Here is a 25,109-nt window from a genome sequence, read left to right as displayed (position 1 = left end):
CTTGTTTTTATTTTATATGATTTTGTGTGTGAAGTGTGCTTTAATGCAACATTTTATTTTTGCGAATATGCTGTATTTGCAAAACTGATCTCTTAGTTATCCCATGCAGTAATACTATATTTGTTACCCCAGAAATGGATAATTACATTTTTTCTATTTTGGCTCATCAATATATTCTACTATGCAATGAAATAGGCTTTTGGTGTTTTAGTAGCTTGTTTTATTTAAATGCCGATGGTAGAAATGTATGTGCTTGTTGCCCCCCAGTAACAGTCTCGAATCACACTGAATGCACTGTTTCGCCCCTTACATTTCCGTTAGTTCTACAGTATATTTTCCTTATGACTCCTTGACATATGTATAGCCTATATACAAGTAACTGCCAAAATAAATAATCACTTCTGGCGGCTCTGTTACGGTGTGCATTTTCCTGACATGGTTTAGGTCCACTCAACCCCTTAGAGGGCAAGGTACACGGCAATAAATGCGCAGCCTTTCTGAGTGATCACCTTCAACCTGTGGTGAATCATTTCTATGCCCCCATCCACAGGGCACGAGTGGTCATTGAATGTTTTTTTTTGAGCATGAAAACAATGTAAACCATATGTCATGGTCATCTCAGTCACCAGATCTCAACCCAATTGAACACTTATGTGAGATTCTGGAGCGGTGCCTGAGACGGTGTTTTACACCACCATCAACAGAATTATGGAATTTCCCATGGAAAAATTATGTGACACTTCCACCATACAACTGCTCCTTAACCAACTAGCTGACTGGTCAGAACATAACAAGATGAAGCTCAACCCAACAATGTGCAAAGTCACGTACGCCTGTTTCAGCCACAATCCTGACCCACCACTGCCATTATCCATCTCTGTTCACACACTTTGGTATCCAGCACCAAAGTGCTCGGCGTGCCAAGCCAATCTAAAATGGAACACGCCCAAATCTGACATTATCTGATATTATCAACAAAGGTGATGATAAACTATCTTCGCCACTTAAACTTCCCTGTTTTGTCCATCCAGTGCTGGTCTATGGTCTATCCTTGACATGTAGGTTTCTCACTTATGGGTGGCACACATTGCGATATGTGCGAGGGGAATAGGCAGGGTATATGCAAGTTAAATACTGTAGTATTACTATAGTTAAACTGTTGTGTTTTTGCGGTCATTACTATAATATTAACTAGTGTTTTTTTTTTTCAGCTATTACTGTAGTGTTAATATAGTATTCTACAGTGTACTACACAATTACATAGTAAGTACTACACGTGATTGAAGGCTACTACAGAGTGTACTATATTTTCTGCAATATACTGCAGTTTACTACAGAATTCTATAGTAAATACTAGAGGTCAACCGATTCAGCGCAATGGCAGATTTGAATTAGGGCCGATTTTTCAAGTTTTCATAACGATCGGTGATCAGCATTTTTGGACGCCGATTATGGCTGATTATATTGCAATTCACGAGGAGACTGCGTGTCAGGCTGACCACCTGTTATGCGAGTGCAGGCAGCAAGGAGCCATGGTAAGTTGCTAGCTAGTATTAAACTTATCTTATTAAAAACAATCAATCTTAACATAATCACTAGTTAACTACACATGGTTGATATTATTAATTTAACTAGCTTGCCCTGCGTTGCATATAATCAATGCGGTGCCTGAAATTGTCACTTCTCTTGGGTTCAGTGTAAGCGGAGTCAGGGTATATACAGCAGTTTGGGCCGTTGCGAACTGGCTCGTTGCGAACTGCGTGAAGACCATTTCTTCCTAACATAGACCGTGATTAATTTGCCAGAATGTTACATAATTATGACATAACATTGAAGGTTGTGCAATGTAACAGCAATATTTAGACTTAGGGTTGCCACCCTTTCGATAAAATACGGAACGGTTCCGTATCACTGAAGGAATAAACGTTTTGTTTTAGAAATGATAGTTTCCTGATTTGACCATATTAATGACCTAAGGCTTGTATCTCTGTCTTTATTATATTATAATTAAGTCTATGATTTGATATTTTATAGAGCAGTCTGACTGAGCGGTGGTAGGCAGCAGCAGGCTCGTAAGCATTCAATCAAACAGCACGTTCCTGCGTTTGCCAGCAGCTTTTCGCAATGCTTGAAGCACAGCGCTGTTTATGACTTCAAGCATATCAACTCCCGAGATTAGGCTGGCAATACGATAGTGCTTATAAGAACATTCAATAGAAAAAAGGTCTATGAAATACAAATGGTATAGAGAGAAAAAGTCCTATAATTTCTTTAACTACAACCTAAAACCTCTTAACTGGGATTTATGAAGACTCATGTTTAAAGGAACCACCAGCTTTCATATGTTCTGAGCAAGGAACTTAAACGTTAGCTTTTTTTCATGGCACATATTGCACTTTTATTTTCTTCTCCAACACTGTGTTTTTGCATTATTTATACCAAATTGAACATGTTTCTTTATTTATTTGAGACTAAATAGATTTTATTGATGTATTATATTAAGTTAAAATAAGTTAATTGTTCATTCAGTATTGTTGTAATTTTCATTATTTCAAATGTATATAAAATCGGCCGATTTTAATCGGTATTGGCTTTTTTTGGTTGGTAATAATCGGTATCGGTGTTGAAAAATCATAATCGACCGACCTCTAGTAAATACTGCATTATTCTATGGTAAACTGTATTTTTGTGCTCTATGATCTTTGGAAGCTCCAATGTTTGTGGAATTGGAGCCTTAAACCAGTATTAAATATATCACAGAAAGTGGCAATCAATCAATCAAATGTATTTATAAAGCCTTTTTTCTTAACCTGAGCAATGTCGCTTTCCTTCCAATAACACAAGATTCCTTTCATAGTACTTCACTCGTATATGCTGCTCCTCATCATTCATTTCAAATAATATGGGTACCAGGGTTGAAGTCTATTCCATTTCAATACGCTTAGAAAATCAAAAAGTTAACATTGCTGGAATTACCTTGCCGTTTTGGAGAAACTGTTGTGTTTGCTAGCAAAGAGATTTGTGGTGGCTGATTTAAGTGAATTGTTTCGCCCCACAGTTATTCAAGATGATTAGTACGCCAGCTAAAATTGTTTACAATAGTTAGCAATCACTTCTTCACCTATTTTGCTAGCTACAGTGTGCCTGCCGTGTCAATGTATCCAAAACTGACGTGCTGTTTACAATTTTGACACTCATCCATGTGTATCCACTCTATGCACATTGAGTCAATTTCGTAGTTGTCCTCATTGAAAAGCATTGAATTGATTGAATTTAAATGGAATTAACCCCGACCCTGGTGACGTACTGTCTCCGGCCATTCACATTGAAGTTGACTTCATACATCTCATGTAATGTGATTAGGATTTCTAAAGCAGAGCAGATTTGGGGACTAGAACAGATCGTCTGTGATGCTGGCAATATTTACAGCCAGGGATTAGGCCATGGTTAAGCTTTAAGAGTAGGACGATTACTCCTCTATGATTTGATAATAGATCAAATTCAGAAGGTATTCAGACCCCTTCACTTTTTCCCCAAAAAATGTACATTTCTAAAATGAATTAAATTGTTTTTTCCCTCGTCAATCTCCACACAATACCCTATAATAAACAAAGCAAAAACAGGTTTACATCTTTTTAATAGAATATCACATTTACGTAAGTATTCAGACCCTTTACTCAATACTTTGTTGAAACACCTTTGGTAATGATTACAGCCTCGAGTCTTTTTGGGTATGACACTACAAGCGTGGCACACTTGTATTTGGGGAGTTTCTCCCATTCTTCTCTTCAGATCCTCTCAAGCTCTGTCAGGTTGGATGGTGAGCGTCGATGCACAGCTATTTTCAGGTTTCTATAGAGATGTTAGATCGGGTTCAAGTCCAGGCACCGGCTGGGTGCTTCAAGGACATTCACAGACTTGTCCCCGAAGCCATTTCTGCATTGTCTTGGCTGTGGGCCTAGGGTTGTTGTCCTACTGGAAGGTGAACCTTCGCTCCAGTCTGAGGTCCTGAGTGCTCTGGAGCAGGTTTTCATCAAGGATCTCTCTGTACTTTGCTCTTCTCGTCTTTCCCTCGATCCTGACTAGACTCCCTGTCCATGCCTCTGAAAAAATCCCCGCAGCATGATTCTGCCACCACCATGCTTCACCGAGGGGATGGTATTGGCCAGGTGATGAGCGGTGCTTGGTTTCCTCTAGATGTGACACTTGGCATTCAGGTCAAAGAGTTCAGTCTTAGTTTCATCAGATCAGAGAATCTTGTTTCCTTTAGGTACCTTTTGGCAAACTCCAAGTGGGCTGTCACGTCTTTTACTGAGGAGTGGCTTCCGTCCAAACACTGTACCATAAAGATCTGATTGTTGGAGTGCTGCATCAATGGTTGTCCTTCTGGAAGGTTCTCCCATCTCCACAGACGAACTCTGCAGCTCTGTCAGTTACCATTGGGTTCTTGGTCACCTCACTCCCTTCTCCCCGATTGTCAAGTTTGGCTGGGTGGCCAGCTCTAAGAAGTCTTGGTGGTTCCAAACTTCTTCCATTTAAAAATGTCAGAGGCCACTGTGTTCTTGGGAACCTTCAATACTGCAGAAATGTTATGGTACCCTGCCCCATAATTGTGCCTTGACACATTCCTGTCTTGGAGCTCTACGGACAATTCCTTCGATCTCATGGCTTGGTTTTTGCTGTCAACTGTAGGACCTTATATAGACAGGTGTGTGCCTTTCCAAATCATGTCCAATCAATTGAATTTAATACAGGTGGACTCCAAGTGACTATCTCTCTCATCGTCACTCAATGCATAGGTTTACCTTCACTGTTTTCACATCCACACCTTGTCTGTACATTATGCCTTGAATCTATTCTACCTTGCCCAGAAACCTGCTCCTTTTACTCTCTGTTCCGAACATGCTAGTCGACCAGTTCTTATAGCCTTTAGCCGTACCCTTATCCTACCCCTCTGTTCCTTTGGTGATGTAGAGGTCAGTCCAGGCCCTGCAGTTCCTAGCCCCACTCTCATTCCCCAGGCGTTCTCATTTGTTAACTTCTGTAACCGTAAAAGCTTTGGTTTCATGCATGTTAACATTAGAAGCCTCCTCCCTAGGTTTGTTTTATTCACCGCTTTAGCCAACCCGGATGTCCTTGCCGTATCTGAATCCTGGCTTAGGAAGGCCACCAAAAACTCTGAAATTTCCGTCCCTAACTATAACATTTTCCGATAAGATAGAACTGCCAAATTGGGCGGAGTTAGCCTGCAGAGTCCTGTCTTACTATCCAGGTCTGTGCCCAAACAATTCGAGTTTCTACTTTTAAAAATCCACCTTTCCAGAAACAAGTCTCTCACTGTTGTTGCTTGCTATAGACCACCTTCTGCCCCCAGCTGTGCCCTGGACACCATATGTAAATTGATTGATTGATTGATTAAATTGATTGCCATTGATTGCCATCTATCTTCAGAGCTCGTGCTGTTAGGTGACCTAAACTGGGACATGCTTAACACCCCGGCCATCCTATAATCCAAGCTTAATGCCCTCAATCTCACACAAATGATCAATGAATCTACCAGGTATAACCCCAAATCCGTAAACACGGTCACCCTCATAGATATCATCCGAACCAACCTGCCCTCCAAATACACCTCTTCTGTCTTCAACCAGGATCTCAACAATCACTGCCTCATTGCCTGTGTCCGTAATGGGTCTGCGGTCAAACGACCAACCCCCATCACTGTCAAACGCTCCCTAAAATACTTCAACAAGCAGGCCTTTCGAATCGACCTAGCCCGGGTATCCTGGAAGGATATTGACCTCATTCCGTCAGTAGAGGATGCTTGGTTATTCTTTAAAAGTGCTTTCCTCACCATCTTAAATAAGCATGCCACATTCAAAACATGTAGAACCATGAACAGATATAGACCTTGGTTCACTCCCGACCTGACTTCCCTTGAGAAGCACAAAAACATACTGTGGCGTATTGCCCCCGCGATATTTAACTTTTCAGGGAAGTTAGGAACCAATATACACAGGCAGTTAGGAAAGCAAAGGCTAGCTTTTTCAAACAGAAATTTGCATCCTGTAGCACAAACTCCCAAAAGTTCTGGGACACTAAAGTCCATGGAGAATAAGAGCACCTCCTCCCAGCTGCCCACGGCACTGAGGCTAGGATACACTGTCACCACCAATAAATCCCCGGTAATTGAGAATTTCAATAAGCATTTTAGTACGGCTGGCCATGATTTCCACCTGGCTACCCCTACACTGGTCAACAGCCCTGCACCCCCCACAGCAACTTGCCCAAGCCTCCCCCATTTCTCCTTCACCCAAATCCAGATAACCGATGTTCTGAAAGAGCTGCAAAATCTGGGCCCCTACAAATCAGCCGGGCTACACAGTCTGGACCCTCTCCGTCTAAAATTATGTGTCGAAATTATTGCAACCCCTATTACTAGCCTCTTCAACCTCTCTTTCGTATTGTCCAAGATCCCCAAAAATTGAAGAGGGGGGATGACTGCGGCAGCTTTCCAAAGGGGGAGACACTCTAGACCCAAACTGTTACAGACCTATATCTATCCTACCTTGCCTTTTCTAAGTTCTTCGAAAGCCAAGTTAACAAACAGATCACCAACCATTTCGAATTCCACCGTACCTTCTCTGATATGCAATCTGGTATCTGAGCTGGTCATGGGTGCACCTCAGACACGCTCAAGGTCCTAAACGATATCATAACCGCCATCGATAAGAGACAATACTGTGCAGCTGTTTTCATCGACCTGGCCAAGGCTTTCGACTCTGTCAATCACCACATTCTTATCGGTAGACTCAACAGCCTTGGTTTCTCAAATGACAGCCTCGCCTGGTTCACCAACTACTTCTCAGACAGAGTTCAGTGTGTCAAATCGGAGGGCCTGTTGTCCGGACCTCTGGCAGTCTCTATGGGGGTTCAATTCTCAGGCCTCAGGCCTCTTTTTTTCAATTCTCAGGCGACTCTTTTCTCTGTATACATCAATGATGTCGCTCTTGCTGCTGGTGATTCTTTGATCCACCTCTACGCAGACGATACCATTCTGTATACCTCTGGCCCTTCTTTGGACACTGTGTTAACTAACCTCCAGATGAGCTTCAATGCCATACAACTCTCCCTCTCCAACTGCTCTTAAATGCAAGTAAAACTAAATGCATGCTCTTCAACCGATCGCTGTCCGTACCTGCCCACCCGTCCTTCATCACTACTCTGGACGGTTCCGATTAAGAATATGTGGACAACTACAAATACCTAGGTGTCTGGTTAGACTGTAAACTCTCCTTCCAGACTCACATTAAGCATCTCCAGTCCAAAATTAAATCTAGAATTGGCTTCCTATTTCGCAACAAAGCATCCTTTACTCATGCTGCCAAACATATCCTCGTGAAACTGACTATCCTACCGATCCTTGAATTCAGCGATGTCATTTACCAAATAGCCTCCAACACTCTACTCAGACTGCATCCAATTTGCTATCACAGTGCCGTCCGTTTTGTCACCAAAGCCCCATATACTACCTACCACTGCGACCTGTATGCTCTCGTTAGCTGGCCCTCGCTTCATATTCGTCGCCAAATCCACTGTCTCCAGGTCATGTATAAGTCCTTGCTAGGTAAAGCCCCGCCTTATCTCAGCTCGCTGGTCACCATAGCAGCACCCACCCGTAGGACGTGCTCCAGTAGGTATATTTCACTGGTCACCCCCAAAACCAATCTCTCCTTTAGCCACCTTTCCTTCCAGTTCTCTGTCGCCAATGACTGGAACGAACTGCAAAAATCACTGAAGCTGGAGACTCATATCTTCCTCACTATCTTTAAGCTCCAGCTGTCAGAGCAGTTTACAGATCACTGCACCTGTACATAACCCATCTGTAAATTGCCCATCCAACTACCTCATCCCCATGCTGTTATTTATTTTATTTATTTTGCTCCTTTGCACCCCAGTATCTCTACTTGCACACTCATCTTCTGCACATCTATCACTCCAGTGTTTAATTGCTATATTGTAATTATTTCGCCACTATGGCCTATTTATTGCCTTACCTCCCTTATCCTACCTCATTTACACACACTGTATATACTTTTTCTATTGTATTATTGCCTGTATGTTTGTTTATTCCATGAGTAACTCTGTGTTTGTGTCGCACTGCTTTGCTTTATCTTGGCCAGGTCGCAGTTGTAAACTAGCCTACCTAGTTAAATGAAGGTGAAATTAAAAAATAAAAGCCATTCCAAATTGTCTTTCTCATTCCTAATTAAAGGGGTTGTAATGTCTGAGTCATTAGAGTCTACCTCACAGAGACAGTTATGACTCTAGGTCACACTCAGACCCTCTATCATTTTCCTTCCCAAATAGACATGGGCGAACATCCATAGTGCACATGGGCATGTATGTCCTCGACGAACATAATACGCACGGACAAACACACGCACAGTGGTTTGATGGTGTCTATGGTAGAGGAAGCAGTGCTCTCTATCTCCCAGCTCCTGCTTATCTGTTTGAAGGCAATGCACTGTTCCATATATAGTTTTATGTCCGTAAGTGGTCTATGTAACATCCCCAATGTTGCACAATCTGACATATATGGGATCTATATATATCTGTCGTGCTATATATCATCCCACAACAATAGAAAGTAAAGGATATCATATATTGTATTACATGACATTTTACTGTAAGCTGCTCTGTGTTTATTGAACATCAAGGAATACTCAGGGTCACTATTTAGTGAAGTAAATAAATATAATTTGGTTACACGTTCACTTTTAGATTTCATTCTCAAATGAAAAATCATAAATGACATTTCATTTTTCCCGTTTTATGATTTGAAGATCTGTTTCGTATGGTATGGTCAAGGGATGTTGGCAGCTGTTTCATTATGTGTTGTAGGTTTTACCATCGCTCCTCTTTTGGTTCTGCTTCATCAAAATCAGTTATTTTCCTCATCCTCAACGTGTTTAGCTTTGCTGTGATCCGATTCATCTCAATCCCTATGAATTCAGGCATAAACTTGAAGTGTTCCATAACCAGTTGATAGTAGTTTCTAAATTGACTCTTAGATTGAAATGGACTTTAGCCCCCCTCAAGTTTGCCTTCCGTTACTGTATCTAACCTAAGAGTGTTATACATAAACAAAATAGGGCATCAACTGTTGACCAGGGATATTCTCCAACATAAAAAAGACAACCTTGGTGTTCCACATCAAATCGGTTTGTGGGCTGGATTTGGCTCACAAGCCACGAGATGCAGACTCCTACTATGGAGTATCCTTCTCCTGCAGTGTTTTTGTTTTCTGTTTTCCTCACTGCGTCTCTCCTCCCCAGCTGGTCGGTGAGCAGCAAGAGAGCCGCCCGCTGCTGAGCCCCTCCATCGACGACTTCCTGTCAGAGAGCCGCATTGATGGCCCTGTTGTCCGGCCGGTCACCTCCAACACAGCAGGTAGCCCTCTCTCATTACCCACAACTCATTAATGCCCTCATCTGCTCCTCTCCTCTCATTCTCTCTCTCAGCCAGTCCCAATTTGTTCCCTGCCCCACCCTTCCCCTAGGCAAGTGTTTGCCATAGCTCTCCTCAAGGGCCCCCAGCCAGTTACACTTGAAGTATTCCAGTACAAGCACACCTGAATCAATGGCAAAGGTTCATAAAGATGCCGGAATTCAGATATGACGTCATTGTTTTAGGACTATCCACAGAGTTTTTAAACAACGGCATTTGACATCGTTCAATATACAAATAAACCTCAAATGTTCCAATTGGCAGGCATCTCAAAGCTACCCCACACTCAATACCCCATAATGTTGAAGTTGAATTGTTTTTTTTTTCACATAAAAAAATGTAAAACTGAAATTTCATTAGTCAGTAAGTATTCAACCCCTTTGTTAACCTGGTGTGTCCCCCCCTCCCCACGGGACGGTTGAGCTAACGTGTGCTAATGTGATTAGCATGATGTTTTAAGTATGAAGAACATTTCCCAGGACATAGACATATCTGATATGGGCAGAAAGCTTTAATTATTGTTAATCTAACTGCACTGTCCAATTTACAGTAGCTATTACAGTGAAAGAATACCATGCTATTGTTTGAGGAGAGTGCACCGTTATGAACTTGAAAATGAATTAATAAACCAATTAGGCACATTTGGGCAGTCTTGATACAACATTTTGAACAGAAATACAATGGTTCATTGCATCAGTCTCAAACTTTGCATATACACTGCTGTCACCTAGTGGCCAAAATCTAAATTGTGCCTAGATTCCTAAGTTAAATATTGCACTTTCTGTTGTATTTCAAAGATGGAGAAGAAAAAAAACACATGCTTTTATTCTTTGTATTATCTTTAACCAGATCTAATATGTTTCACATTTCCACAAACTTCAAATGGTATCAAGAATATGCACATCCTTGCATCAGGTCCTGAGCTACAGGCAGTTAGATTTGAGTATGTCATTTTAGGCGACGAGGATGGATCAACATTGTAGTTACGCCACAATACTAACCTAGATGACAGAGTGAAAAGAAGGAAGCTGGTACAGAGAACATGCATCCTGATATTTTTGTAATCCTTATTATACCAGGTAAGTTGACTGGGAAGACATTCTCATTTACAGCAACGACCTGGGGAATGTTTACAGTGGAGTGGAAGGTGGATGAATGAGCCAATTGGAAGCTGGGGATGATGGTATGGGAATTTAGCCAGGAGACCGGGGTTAACACCCCAATCTTACGTTAAGTGCCATGGGATCTTTAGTGACCACAGAGAGTTAGGACACTTGTTTAACGAAAGACGACACCCTACAGAAGGCAATGTCCCCAATCACTGCCCTGGGGTATTGGGATCTTTTTTTAGACCAGAGGAAAGAGTGACTCCTACTGGCCCTTCAACACCACTTCCAGCAGCATCTGGTCTCCCATCTAGGGACCAACCAGATCCAACTTAGTTAGTTGAACGTCTACAGACTAACACTAGTAACCCTCTGTAGATATGCATTCGGACCATCTAAATAAAGCTGTTCTGTTCTGTACCTTATTGACTCTGACCTGGATTACTGACCTCTGCCTGCTTTTGACCTGGATTTTGCCTGCCTGCTGTTTGGGTCAATATACCTCTGTGACTAGCTGTCTGCATTTGGGTCTTATCCTGAGTTCTGATAGAACGAACTGGCCCTGACTGACCCAGCACTCAGACCAGCTCCACAATGCCGTCTCCCTGCAAGGAGCCACCATTGGAAGACACAAGGAGCTACTGCAATGTCTTATGGAGAGACTCCATACCCTGGTAGAACACCATGACCAGGCGTTTGATACATTGCTGGAGCAATTCCACAGATTCCCTACTGGGTAACGGATCACACCAGTAATCTCCCAGCCTACCAAAGTGTCCCGAGGACCCCGCTTGCCGCCTCCGGAGCGCTACGCTGGAGATTCTGGAACCTGCCATGCTTTTCTCTCCTAGTGCTCCCTCATTTTTGAGCTGCAGTCTTCTTCGTTCCCCTTGGACCGCTCGAGGATAGCGTACATCATAACGCTGATATCCGGGAAGGCACTCTCTTGGGCTGTGGTGGTGTTGGTGCAACCGTCTGCCTCAGTCTGGAGGAGTTTGTGGCAGCAGTTCGGAAGGTTTGGAAGGATTGTTTGTTGTCCGGGAGAGCGGCTGCTTGTTAGCTGCTTGTTAGCTGCTCCAGCTACATCAAGACTCCCGTAGTGTGGCAGACTATGCGGTTGATTTTTGCACGTTTGCTGCTGAGAGTGCCTCGAACCCGGAAGCATTGTTCAAACATGTTCCTTCACAAATTATCGGAGGTGATCAAAGAAGAGTACACTAGTGGGCCATACAGAACTTTTGCTCTCCCCTAACTCGCACACCTTTCCATGCTATCCTGCTGTGGGGGAACCAGTCAAAATCCCTCCGACTCTGGGGCAGCCTGCCCCGGGACATATTCCTGCAGGCACCGAAGTTGCCCTGGTCCTCAATGACATCACGGTGAAAAACCACTAACCTCTACCCCTCATCGGCTCGGCCTTTGAGCCGCTCCAGGGGCCCACCGCTTTCTCCATTTTGGACCTGCGGAACAACAACCATTTGGTGCGTTTACGGGAAGGGGATGACTGGAAGACTGCCTTCAACATGGCCAGCGGCCACTACGAATACCTGGTAATGCCATTTGGACTTACCAACGCCCCTGCTGTGTTCCAGGCCCTGGTTAATGACGTTGTCCACGACATGTTGAGCTGGTATGTTTTCGTCTACCTTGAAGACATCCTTGTTTCTTCCCATTCAGCCCAAGAACACGTGCTCCACGTCCAATAGGTCCTCCAGGGCCTTTTTGTGAAAGCGGAGAAATACGGATTCCATCGCCCCACCAACCGCTTCCTTGGTTACATCATTGCTGCAATGTACAGATCCCGGGAAGGTGAGAGCGGTGGGGGATTGGCCCCAGCTTACGTCCAGAATGCAGCTGCAACGCTTCCTGGGATTCACCGCTTTAGCCGGGGTTACAGCACCCTAGTTTCCCCCGTCTGCACTCACCTTTCCGAAGGTTTCGTTCACATGGTTCGCAGCTGCTGACCGGGCGTTCCGGGACTTCAAGCACCACGCCACCACTGCTCCCGTCAGTTCGTGGTGGAGGCCGATGCTTCGGATGTCGGAGTGGGGACTGTCCTGTCCCAGCGTTCTGCCCTGTACCTCAAGTTAAATCTCTGCGCCTTCTCACATCACCTCAACGCCACAGAGAGGAACTACGATGTGGGGAATCGTGAACTTCTCGTTGTAAACATGGCATTGGAGGAGTGGAGACACTGGTTGGAGGGGGTGGAACATTCGTTCATTGTGTGGACAGACGATAGGAACCTGGAATATCTCCCGACCGCCAAGCGTCTAGATTCCAGGCAAGCCAGGTGGGTCCTGCTTTTCACCCGGTTTAACTTCTCCCTCTCCTACCGACCAGGATCCAAGAACATCAAGCCGGATGCATTGTCACGTCGTTATAGCCCCACCGCTACACTCTCAGATCCCGAGACCATTCTTCCCACCTCATGTCTGGCGACAGCACTCATCTGGGGAATAGGGAAGCAGGTTCGTGAGGCACAGCGTTCCCAGTCAAACCCAGGGGAGGGGGCCCAGATATCCGGATGTTTATGCCTGACTCTGTCCGCTCCTTGGTCCTGGAGTGGGCCCACTCCTCCAGGCTTGCCTGCCACCCGGGCTCCAGTCAGACACTGACCTTTGTGCGGAAACGCTTTTGGTGGTATGGTCCCGGACTTCTCCGCGTTCGTCGCCGCCTGCACGGTCTCTGCACAGAACAAGACTCCTCGGCAAGCTCTGGCTATTCTTCAACCATTGCCTGTCCCTCACCATCCCTGGTCTCGCATGTCCCTGGACTTCATCACGAGTCTTCCCCCGTCTGATGGCAACACCGCCATTCTGACAGTAGTGGACCGGTTTTCCAAAGCCACCCACTTCATTCCTCTCCCCAAGCTACCCTCTGCCAAAGAGATGGCCCAGCTCATGGTGCAGCACATCTAATGTTTGCATGGACTCCCAGTGGACATGGTCTCCGACCGGGGTCCTCAGTTCTCGTCCCGGTTCTGGAAGGAGTTCTGCACGCTCATTGGGTCGTCAGCCTGTCCTCCGGGTTCCACCTGCAGTCCAATGGCCAGTCGGAGCAAGCCAACCACGACCTGAAGACGGCTCATTGCTGTCTTGTCTCCGCCAACCCCACCACCTGGAGCCAGCAACTTGTGTGGGTTGAATACGCCCGCAACACCCTCCCCTGCTCTGCCACTGGGCTCTCGACTTTCGAGTGTTCTCTTGGGTATCAGCCCCTGATAGAGGTTGGCATACCCTTGGCCCAGATGTAATGTCGCCGTATATGGAAGGGGGGGTGCTGCTGTCACACCCTGGTCTGTTTCACTTGTCTTTGTGCTTGTCTCCACCCCTTCCAGGTGACGCCCATCTTCCTAATTATCGGCAGTGTATTTATACCTTTTGTTCTCTGTTGCCAGTTTGTTTTGTCTTACCAGCACGTTTTCCCATCTCCCTGCTTTCTCATGTTCTGTTTCCCCGGTTCTGACCATTCTGCCTGCCCTGACTCCGAGCCTGCCTGCCGTTCTGTACCTTATTGACTCTGCCTTGGTTTACGGACCTCTGCCTGCCTTTGTCCTGTCATTTGCCTGCCCCCTGTTTGGGTCAATTAACCTCTGTGACTCTAGCTGTCTGCATCTGGGTCTTATCCTGAGTTTTGATTTAAAGGCTGCCAGTGAAAGTGTGAGTGTATCGTCAGTGGGAGAGTTGTGCTAGAGACCTGAAGATTTGTCTTATTGGTATTCTTTGTACTGACAGAATACATTTAAGTGAGAATCCATAAACCATAATATATTAAATTAAACAGAGTTCCTAATTTGGAATAATGTCACCTATCTTCTGTTTCGGCAGTCAACTTGATCAGTTGCTGCTCCAGAAATGCTCGATCAGCCTCCAGGTCTTCCACTGGAGCCTGGAGGATCTCTGCTTTAATCTTCCATTGAACCAATTCCTGGTTCATCTACTTAATTTTTTCACTTGAACTTCAACAACATAAACTGAATAAAATTATAAACGCAAGAGGCAACAATTTCAAAGATATTTTACTGAGTTACAGTTCATAGAAGGAAATCAGTCAATTGAAATAAATAAATGAGGCCCTAATCTATGGATTTCACATGACTGTCCAGGGGCGCAGCCATGGGGCTGGGAGGGCATAGGCCCACCGACTTGGGAGCCAGGTCCACCCACCTGGGAGCTAGGCCCAGCCAATCAGATTGAGTTTTTCCCAACAAAAGGGCTTTATTACAGAAATACTCCTCAGCACCCTCCCTCCCCCTTCTCAGTCGACCCCGCAAGTGAAGAAGCCGAATGTGGAGGTCCTGGGGTGGTGTGGTTACACGTGGTCTGCAGTTGTGAAGCCTGTTGGATGTACTGCCAAATTCTCTGAAACAATGTTGGAGGTGGCTTATGGTAGAGAAATTAACATCTGTGACATTGTGTTGTGAGACAAAACTGCACATTTTAGAATGGCTTTTTATTGTCCCCAGCACAAGTTGCACTTGTGTAACGATCATGCAGGTTAATCAGCTTCATAATATGCCACAACTGTCAGGCGGATGGATTATCTTGGCAAATGAGAAATATTCACTAACAGATGGTAACACATTTGTGCACAGACGTTGAGAGAAATAGCTTTTTGTGCACATGGAATATTTCTGGCATCTTTTGTCAGCTCATGAAAAGTGGGACCAACACACTACATGTGTTTATATTTTTGTTCAGTATAGTTGGTTGGAAAATATAGCACGGGAAAGTTCATCATGCCAGACACGAGACATTCAATAACCAAATTTGGTTGTTTTTTATGTTTGCATGCTTTTTATTCACTGTAGCATCATTTCAGGACCAATGGTGACTGAAAATATATGTTTTACAATCTGAACTCTTGAAGAGATCCAGCATGTGATCGTTAACGTTAACATTGACAAATGCTAGGTAAGTATAGCTGGCTAACTAAACATGGTATTTCACAAAGTTTAGCTTTCTAGCTAGTTAGGTAGCTACCTTTTTATAGCTTATACCATAGATAAGAGGTTAGCTAGTTTTATAATCTTTGCTTATACTGTTAACATTAGCTAGGCTAGTAGCTTGCTAATTACTTACATTCTCCCTCCTCGTCCTCTTCCTTTGCATGGTCACACATCCGTGCTCTTGTCCCCTGAGCAGAAAATATAGTGGACATGAAAACGTGAGCTAGCTAGCTAAACAAGCTCCAGGTAGCTAACTAGCTGTGGCCGAAAACAGCAACAGCAATTATAATAGCAGCAATTGACTTGCAGTTTACATTTTGCTAGCCAAGATTTTTTAGCTCAGACATTAATCATATTTCAACAATGTAGCTAGGCACCTAACATTAATTTACCTTGTATATTATTTTATTGCTTTGTAGACACTCCATATGGTCCTCATGCAGTTGCAGTGGTGAATGTAACGTTACTGCAGGCGGGGAGAGGGGGCCCGTCTTGTTCGACATAGAAACTAACACCCACATAGACGTCACTCATGAAAGATAGCAGTGAAATCTATCTGCATGGTTATGCACTTTGATCCCAGCCAATGAAATTAGTGTGCCAATTATATTCAAATGGTACGCCAATTCCAGTCAAAACACTATCCATTATTCCAGCCTGTCCCGAATGGATAGTTTGGTTATAAAACTAACTAGCATGGTCTATGTCAAACAAAAAAAAAATCTACATAGAAATTGATAAACTGGCTGCAGGAGAAATGTCTGCTGAAAGGAAAAATGAAAAGCAAGAAATGTGGACGGAAGATGAAGATGGTGTCATACCAGTGCACAGACATCTTCATCTGGTAAGTCATTGTTAGCTAGTGTTAGCTGTGTTAATCAACTGGAAGCAAGTGGTATTTTTATTTATTTTAGAAACAATGTTTAATTTAAATATGTAATAATGCAGCCCATCAATATTTTTTGTCGACCATAAACTGGAAAACAAGCTGATATGTTAATAAACCATCGTGTTGCAGTCTGGGCCGAGAGGTGTGTTGCTGAGTCACTCAGAGATATGAGCTTTGAATGTTTTTTTTGTGGTCCAAAAGGCTCTTCAACAGCTTCTACCCCCAAGCCATAAGACTGCTGAACAATTCATCAAATGGCCACCCCGGACTATTTACATTGACACATTATGCATAGTCACTCTACCCCTACCTACATGTAAATATTACTTCGACTAACCTGTACACCCGCACATTGACTCAGTACCAGTACCCCCTGTATATAGCCTCGTTAATGTTATTTGATTGTTACTTTTTATTATTTTTTTTAACTTTAATTTATTTAGTAAATATGTTCTTATCCAACAATGCAGTTCAAGAAATAGAGTTAAGCGCTTGACAAATACATTTCGATTTGATTTGCTGTGGTGGAGTTCTGCAGTAGCCAGTGAGTGCAGTTAGTTAGCGGTGGTGCGCGCTAATAGCGTTTCAATCGGTGACATCACTCGCTCTGAGACCTTGAAGTAGTTGTGGCACGATGGGTACTTCGTGGGTGTCAGTTGTTGGTGTGTGCAGAGGGTCCCTGGTTCGAGCCCAGGTAGGGGCGAGGAGAGGGACGGAAGATATACTGTTACATATGGTCTCCACCGTATAGGTGACACCACTGTGTAATCACACTAAATGGTAGAACATGGAACTATGTCCCCTGTTGAAGGCCTGTGTACGTTATAATTCCTATTTATGAAAACTGGGAATGTCTTCACATTTCAGACTATGGATACAGCAAATAGGACCTGGCAACCCTGTTTAGTTATTATACGATACATGTCATATGTGACTGGGTCAATTTTGTACTGGTCCCACTCCAGCCTCTTTATGTGGATGCAATACATACACTGGTAGTTCTGCGTTATCACTGACAATGGGAGATGAGAGGTAAATGTGTGAAGAAAATGTAAAATAAATAGCTTTGTATTTTCATTAGACAATAATACATGCTATAAATTATTTATTACATGTCCATAGAGACCCAGTTTCTTATAATGGTCTTTTTTTGTGTAAACATAATTATTGTCAGACTTTTCACTGGGTGAAAAGTGTCCATAACACGGGACATCTTTACATGACACGTTATTGATATTCTAGAGATTACAGACAATTTCCAATGAGTTTTTAGAGTTTTCTGGATAGGCACTTTTGGATGTTATATTGTAACATGCGTTACCAAGAAAGCACAACGTGAAAGTGAAATGAAACGTTGCCCCTAAAATAAATGAAATTATTAATATATGAAAATAATGTGTTGATGTACAGTCGTGATCAAAAGTTGAGAATGACACAAATATACAATGGAATACTGAAGTATAATTACAAGCGTTTCATAAGTGTCAAAGGCTTTTATTGACAATTACATGAAGTTGATGCAAAGAGTCAATATTTGCAGTGTTGACCCTTCTTTTTCAATACCTCTGCAATCCGCCCTGGCATGCTGTCAATTAACTTCTGGGCCACATCCTGACTGATGGCAGCCCTTTCTTGCATAATCAATGCTTGGAGTTTGAAAGAATTTGTGGGTTTTTGTTTGTCCACTCGGCTCTTGATGATTGACCACAAGTTCTCAATGGGATTAAGGTCTAGGGAGTTTCCTGGCCATGAACCCAAAATATTGATATTTTGTTCCCCGAGCCACTTAGTTATCACCTTTTCCTTATGGCAAGGTGCTCCATCATGCTGGAAAAGGCATTGTTCGTCACAACTGTTCCTGGATGGTTGGGAGAAGTTGCTCTCAGAGGATGTGTTGGTACCATTCTTTATTCATGGCTGTGTTCTTAGGCAAAATTGTGAGTGAGCCCACTCCCTTGGCTGAGAAGCAACCCCACACATGAATGGTCTCAGGATGCTTTACTGTTTGCATGACACAGGACTGATGGTACCGCTCACCTTGTCTTCTCCGGACAAGCTTTTTTCCGGACGCTCCAAACAATCGGAAAGGGGATTCATCAGAGAAAAGGACTTTACCCCAGTCCTTAGCAGTCCAATCTCTGCACCTTTTGCAGAATATCAGTCTGTCCCTGATGTTTTTCCTGGAGAGAAGTGGCTTCTTTGCTGCCCTTCTTGACACAAGGCCATCCTCCTAATGTCTTCGCCTCACCGTGTGTGCAGATGCACTCACACCTGCCTGCTGCCATTCCTGAGCAAGCTCGGTCCTGGTGCTTGCTGGACTTTCTTGGGTGCCCTGAAGCCTTCACAACAATTGAACCGCTCTCCTTGAAGTTCTTGATGATCTGATAAATGGTTGATTTAGGTGCAATCTTACTGGCAGCAATATCCTTGCCTGTGAAGCCCTTTTTGTTCAAAGCAATGATGACTGCACGTGTTTCCTTGCAGGTAACCATGGAAGAACAATAATTCCAAGCACCACCCTCCTTTTGAAGCTTCCAGTCTATTATTCAAACTCATCAGCATGACAGAATGATCTCCAGCCTTGTCCTCGTCAACACTTACCCATGTGTTAACGAGAATCACTGACATGTCAGCTGGTCCTTTTGTGGCAGGGCTGAAATGCAGTGAATGTTTTTTGGGGGGATTCAGTTTATTTTTATGGCAAAGAGGGACTTTGCAATTAATTGCAATTCATCTGATCACTCTTCATAACATTCTGGAGTATTTGCAAATTGCGATCATACAAACTGAGGCAGCAGACTTTGTGAAAATCTATATTTTTGTCATTCTCAACTTTTGGCCACGACAAGACTATGTTAACACACTGTGTTGTGACTATAATGGCCTATTATGTAGTAGTGCTTTAAGGCTGCAGTTATGGATGTGGTTGGAGGCGTGTCCAACCCACAGGTGCCATCTTGAATTTGCTGCAAGCCCATTCTGAGAGACAGCTGGGGCTAGCTCGATCCAATCGGGAGAGACTCTGGTTGGAGCTGGAGACCGAACAGTTGACGGCTGGTTTGTGCTTTGTCAGTGTCCGATTCGGATTGGAATGCGACAGGTTTTTGAGTGTTGATGTGGAGTTGTTTATCCTTCACTGCGCTGTGACTGGAGCAGAGATGGATGGATGGAAGTGTAAGGGGGTTAGGACTTGAGGAGGATGTGATGGAGTGTAGCAGTGGAGGGGGAAAGTTTGAAGGAAGAGTAGTGCGAGTAGATATGAAGACTGAGGATCTTTTGCAGGTCTCGTCAGGGGAGAGTGGTAATGAGGGAGGTTCCGATCAGTGTTTTATGGAGAGAAGTGGAGTTCAATGGGTTGGTTAAGTTTAAGGACAAGAGTGGAGTAATGGCGGTGAGTCTGATGGAATTGGCTCGTGATTTGTATCTGTATTTGTATGTCTGCTAAAAGTCTTTGTGATGGAAGTTTGGTGGTGGTGTGTATTGATGCTAAACAGCATGAGAAGGCTCTCAAACTCAAGCAGGTATGTAAACGTGAGGTTGATAGTAGCATACCGGATCAAACCGGAAGGTAGTGGCTGACAGGAATTATTTTACCCAGAAATAGTTAACATAAACTAAATAAAGAATCACTTGAAGGGAGGCTCTCTTATTGATGCAAAGTGCCTCCAGATGACAAAAGAAGGGAAGGTGGATAGCCTGTCAGAGATACTAAACTTTGAGGATCCGGTATTGGCAGAAAAAGTTAAGATGTGCAAGCTTATGTTCCCGAAACCATTGCATTGATATAACTGTTAAAGGTTTGGGTATGTGGCGGTGGTGTTTAAAGGGAAAATGAGATTTGTGAAGTGTGGGGCCGAACATGAATGTGGAGATCCAGTTAAACTGCTGTGCAGTGATGAAAAGACAAGTAGAAGTGCAGCAGGTGAGGAGTGAGCGTGAAATCTCATATGCAGAAGCAGTAAAGGTTGTAAACGCAGAGCACCTAGAAGAGCAGGTATTCCAGGACAGATTGGGATGCAGGTTGGGCGTGATGTAGGGAGAAGAATGGGAGAGAACACACGACTGGTAGACATGAAGAAGGTTGTTACATATGCACGCACGGTAAGTGAGAAATCTAAGAATAAGATTTGGCTTGTTTAGCATAGCCCTGCCCTGCCCCCTTGTGGAGCTCTTCAGTTACTGTTTCTTATATAATTCATAATTGGGATTTTGTTATTGCAACTTATTTTTATAGCAGTGTTATTATGTTACTTCATTGTAATATTGTTTTATTGCTATTTCCTGATATTGTATTCTAATTACTAACAATTCCTCATTCTGTACTTTCAGAAACCACACACATAAACAGTAACAAACATTAATTGTGAACATCATAACTGGACATCTTTCTTGCCGAAGATTGAGGCCAACTTTTGTATGCTAGCAACATACTGTTTGAATTTACACTCCTTTACAGTTTTAGTGGAGGAAAAAATAGGTCTATATGTAATGGTTGTCTATTTTTTTTGAAGTATTGGTGGTGATTGAGCAACAGAAACAGCAAGAAAAGACTGACAACTTATTAATATGCAAAACCCATATTTCAATAATGTTGTGATTGAACAACAACTGCATTTCCATCCCCCACCTCTAAAGGCATAGTATCAAGGCAGGTCACCTGTCAAGACAGTCAGTCAGTAATTGCGGCAGATGTGCTCAATAGTCCCCAAAGCGTGGCGTAACACAGGGTGCGTCACAAGCTAAACACATGTCCTTTATGAACATCCTCTGCTTCCTTCTCCTGATGCTGGACAAGCAGACTATGCAGTGCCTCCTTATGCGACTGCCTTGAGCAGCAGTTTGAGGGTCTTCGGAGGGAAAATGCAGTGCCGTGAGGCATATCAGCAGGACACCCGCCAGTGGATGGACACAAGTGTGTGGTGCTCGTTCAGCGGCTCTCATGAGGTTCTCTCTATACTTTTGGTAGGTGATCATCTCACCAATGAGGGAGTAGGTACGTGGGTGAGATATTGTCAATATAATTGCATAAAAGGAACTGTATGTGAACTATATGTCCAATTACAAAGGATCCTTGTTATATATTCATCTCCCCTCTTAGCTGTCGGTGAATTATGTGGCCATTGAGAACAGCAGTGTAGACCTGAAGAAAAAATATATTCTTATACCACTTGGTAGTTTTCCGAGCACATTCCACAAAGCTGTTTATCATGTCCACCTTATCCACTGTCCCCATTTTGATTTTCTAGTCAAGCACGCAGTCTGGTTTGCTCTTTCTCCCGTCAGGTGGTCCACCTTTCCTGTGGCAACATGGTTGCTATATGGACAGTGGAGAGGACATGGACAAATACAGCTGTTCTCCTTGAACTCCTCACTGATTCCTGACTTTCCGACTCAGAATTTACGAAAATCTCTAGAATATTTTGCTTTTGAAAGACATTGCTAATGCTACAGCTTAGCCCACTAGCTACATACATAAACAACAACACTGAATTTCTCTGAGTGACTGTCAGAGTTTACTTGATTGACTGCCGGCACGCGCCAATTGTATGAATAAATCAATATCAGAAAGTGGTTTGTGGTGTTTTATTCACATGTTTTCAAGTACTGGTGACAAATCATGGATTCCGATTCTTGCATAGATTGTAATGGACACATACAGTATGATGTGTGTAAAATCCTTTTTCAAGGTTGTACTGTTATGATGAGCTAATTGCTAGTTAAGTGTGGAACCATGTTTGTTATCATCTAACAATGCATTCTGGGTGTCACAGTAACGCCTGTCAGACTAAAGATGTTATAACAAAACGAGGTGAAAGGATGGTTCTAATTAAATTGTATTTAGCACATGCGCTGAATACAAAAGGTGTAGACTTTACCATTAAATGGTTACTTACGAGCCCTTTCCCAACAATGCAGATTTAAAAAGTAAGAACATTTAGCTTTTTTTTTTAAGGAAAAGGTAATACAATTAAATACGATTTTACTGAGTTACAGTTCATATAAGAAAATCAGTGAAATTAAATAAATTCATTACGCCCTAATCAATGGATTTCACATGACTGGGAATACAGATATGCATCTGTTGGTCACAGATAACTTTGAAAAAAGTCTGGTGTGGATCAGGCTCTCAGGATCTCATCACCGTATCTCTGTGCATTCAAATTACCATCGATAAAATGCAATTGTTTTCGTTGTCAATAGCGTATGCCTGCCCATACCATAACCCCACCATGGGGCACTCTGTTCACAATGTTGACATCCGTAAACCGCTCACCCACACGACGCCATGCACGCACGTGGTCTGCGGTTGTAAAGCCAGTTGAACGTACTGCCAAATACTCTAAAATTATGTTGTTGGCAGCTTATGGTAAAGAAACAATCAATTCTCTAGGACCAGCTCGGGTGGACGTTCCTGCAATCAGCATGCCAAATGCATGCTCCCTCAACTTGAACTCTTTGGCTTGAATGCTAAGCGTCACGTCTGGAGGAAAAAAACTAACAATTTAATCAATTGTAACGACCCTGGGTTTATAAGCGAGGAAATCGACCCTGCTGCTCGAGCATGCTTTTGCGGCACAGTCGATAGCGCGCCGGACCTCGGGCTAGAAGGTCGACGGTTCGAGACCTGCTCCCTGCCTGTTTCATTACATTGGTGTCAGAAGTGGGATCGTTACACAATTTTAGAATAAGGCTGTAACGTAACAAAATGTGGAATTAGTCAAGGGGTCTTAATACTTTTTGAATGCCTTTATGGTTCAATCATTAGTGATTTTTGGGTTTGGGCTCATTAAATGTCTTTAATGTTGGGCTAATAAAATTTGTTTGAATTATGGCTCATCAGGCTCAGTTAGCATCAGGCTCGAATTTACAATCAAATCCAGACACAGGCCTATGCTTTTGAATGATGTTTACGGTTTTGGCAGGAAATCCCGGGTTACCTGGGAGAAAAGTGATTTACAGTGCAGTACGGAAATTATTCAGACTCCTCTATTTTTTCCACATTTGTTACATTACAGCCTTATTCTAAAATTGATTACATTTTTGTTCCTCATCAATCTACACACAATACCCTGTAATGACAAAGCAAAAACTTGTTTTTAGACATTTTTGCAAATGTGTGTGTATATATATTTTTAAAAAATTTACGTGAGTATTCTGTCCCTTTACTCATTACTCTGTTAAAGCACCTTTGGCAGCGATTACAGCCTCGAGTCTTCTTGGGTATGACGCTAAAAGCTTGGCACACCTGTATTTGGTGAGTTTCTCCCATTTTTCTCTGCAGATCCTCTCAAGCTCTGTCAGGTTGGATGGGGAGCGTCGCAGCACAGCAACATCCCTACAGCATGATGCTGCCACCACCATACTTCACAGTAGTGATGGTGCCAGGTTTCCTGCATATGTGACGCTTGGCATTCAGGCCAAATAGTTCATTCTTGGTTTCAACAAACCAGAGAATATTGTTTCTCATGGTCTGAGAGTCCTTTAAGTGCCTTTTGGCAAACTCCAAGTGGGCTGTCGTGCCTTTTACTGAGCAGGGGCTTCCGTCTGGGCACTCTACCATAAATGCCTGATTGGTGGAGTGCTGCTGAGATGGTTGTCCTTCTGGAAGGTACTCCCATCTCCACAGATGAACTCTGGAGCTCTGTAAGAGTGACCATCGGGTTCTTGGTCACCTCCCTGACCAAGGCCCTTCTCCCCCGATTGCTCAGTTTGGCCGGATGGCCAGCTCTAGAGAGAGTCTTGGTGGTTCAAAACTTCTTCCATTTAAGAATGATGGAGGCCACTGTGTTCTTGGGGACCTTCAATGCTGCAGAAATTTTTTGGTACCCTTCCCCAGATCTGTGCCTTGACACAATCCTGTCTCGGAGCTCTACAGACAATTAATTCGACCTCATGGCTTGGTTTTTGCTCTGACATGCACTGCCAACTGTGGGACTTTATATAGACAGGTGTGTGTGCCTTTCCAAATCATGTCCAATCAATTGAATTTATCACAGGTCGACTCCAATGACGTTGTAGAAACATCAAGGATGATCAATGAAAACAGGATGCACCTGAGCTCAATTTCAAGGCTAATAGCAAAGAGTCTAAATACTTATGTAAATCAGGCCTGTTTTTTGTTATAAATGCATTTCCCAAACTGTCTAATAACCTGTTTTAGCTTTGTCATTATCGAGTATTGTATGTAGATTGATGAGGAAAACATTTTATTTAATACATTTTAGAATAAGGCTGTGACGCAACAAAATGTGGAGGAAGGGGTCTGAATACTTTCCGAATATACATCCTCCGGTTCAGCAAGCCCCATAAATATGGATACTTTTTTGTCTGGTATAGTATTATCTAGATTATCAGATAGTACAGACCAGGTCTACCTGGCTATAACAGAAGATGAGGTTAGAGCTGCCATTTTATGTATGAAAGCTGGGAAGTCACCTGGTCTGGATGGCCTTCCTGTAGAATATTTTGAAAAGTATATTGACATTCTTGTACCTATATTGACAGTGGTTTAACAGGGGTCATTAATAATGGCTCCCTTTCGGACACCTTTAATGAAGCTTTGATATCGCTTATCCCTAAAAAGGATAGCGATACTAAAGAACCTGGGAAATTTAGAGCTATCAGCCTCCTTAATGTGGATTGTAAGATTCTT

At 43.2% G+C, this 25,109-nt stretch overlaps 1 protein-coding gene across 5 annotated transcripts in view; it reads left to right on the top strand.

Moving 5' to 3' along the window:
* The window catches only part of pex5lb (peroxisomal biogenesis factor 5-like b), a 151,342-nt gene that overhangs the window by 56,051 nt on the left and 70,182 nt on the right, over positions 1–25,109 (top strand). For all 5 annotated transcript variants that reach the window (XM_036985505.1, XM_036985507.1, XM_036985508.1 and 2 more), the window contains one exon: positions 9,339–9,453. In XM_036985505.1, the coding sequence (XP_036841400.1) occupies positions 9,339–9,453 (115 nt within the window). The remainder of the gene's footprint in view (positions 1–9,338; positions 9,454–25,109) is intronic.

The sequence above is a fragment of the Oncorhynchus mykiss genome, chromosome 8 (genome assembly GCF_013265735.2).
Source record: "Oncorhynchus mykiss isolate Arlee chromosome 8, USDA_OmykA_1.1, whole genome shotgun sequence".
NCBI classification, from domain to species: Eukaryota; Metazoa; Chordata; class Actinopteri; order Salmoniformes; family Salmonidae; genus Oncorhynchus; species Oncorhynchus mykiss.
Note: the sequence above shows the minus strand (reverse complement) of the source record. Positions and strands in the feature narration are given on the sequence as shown.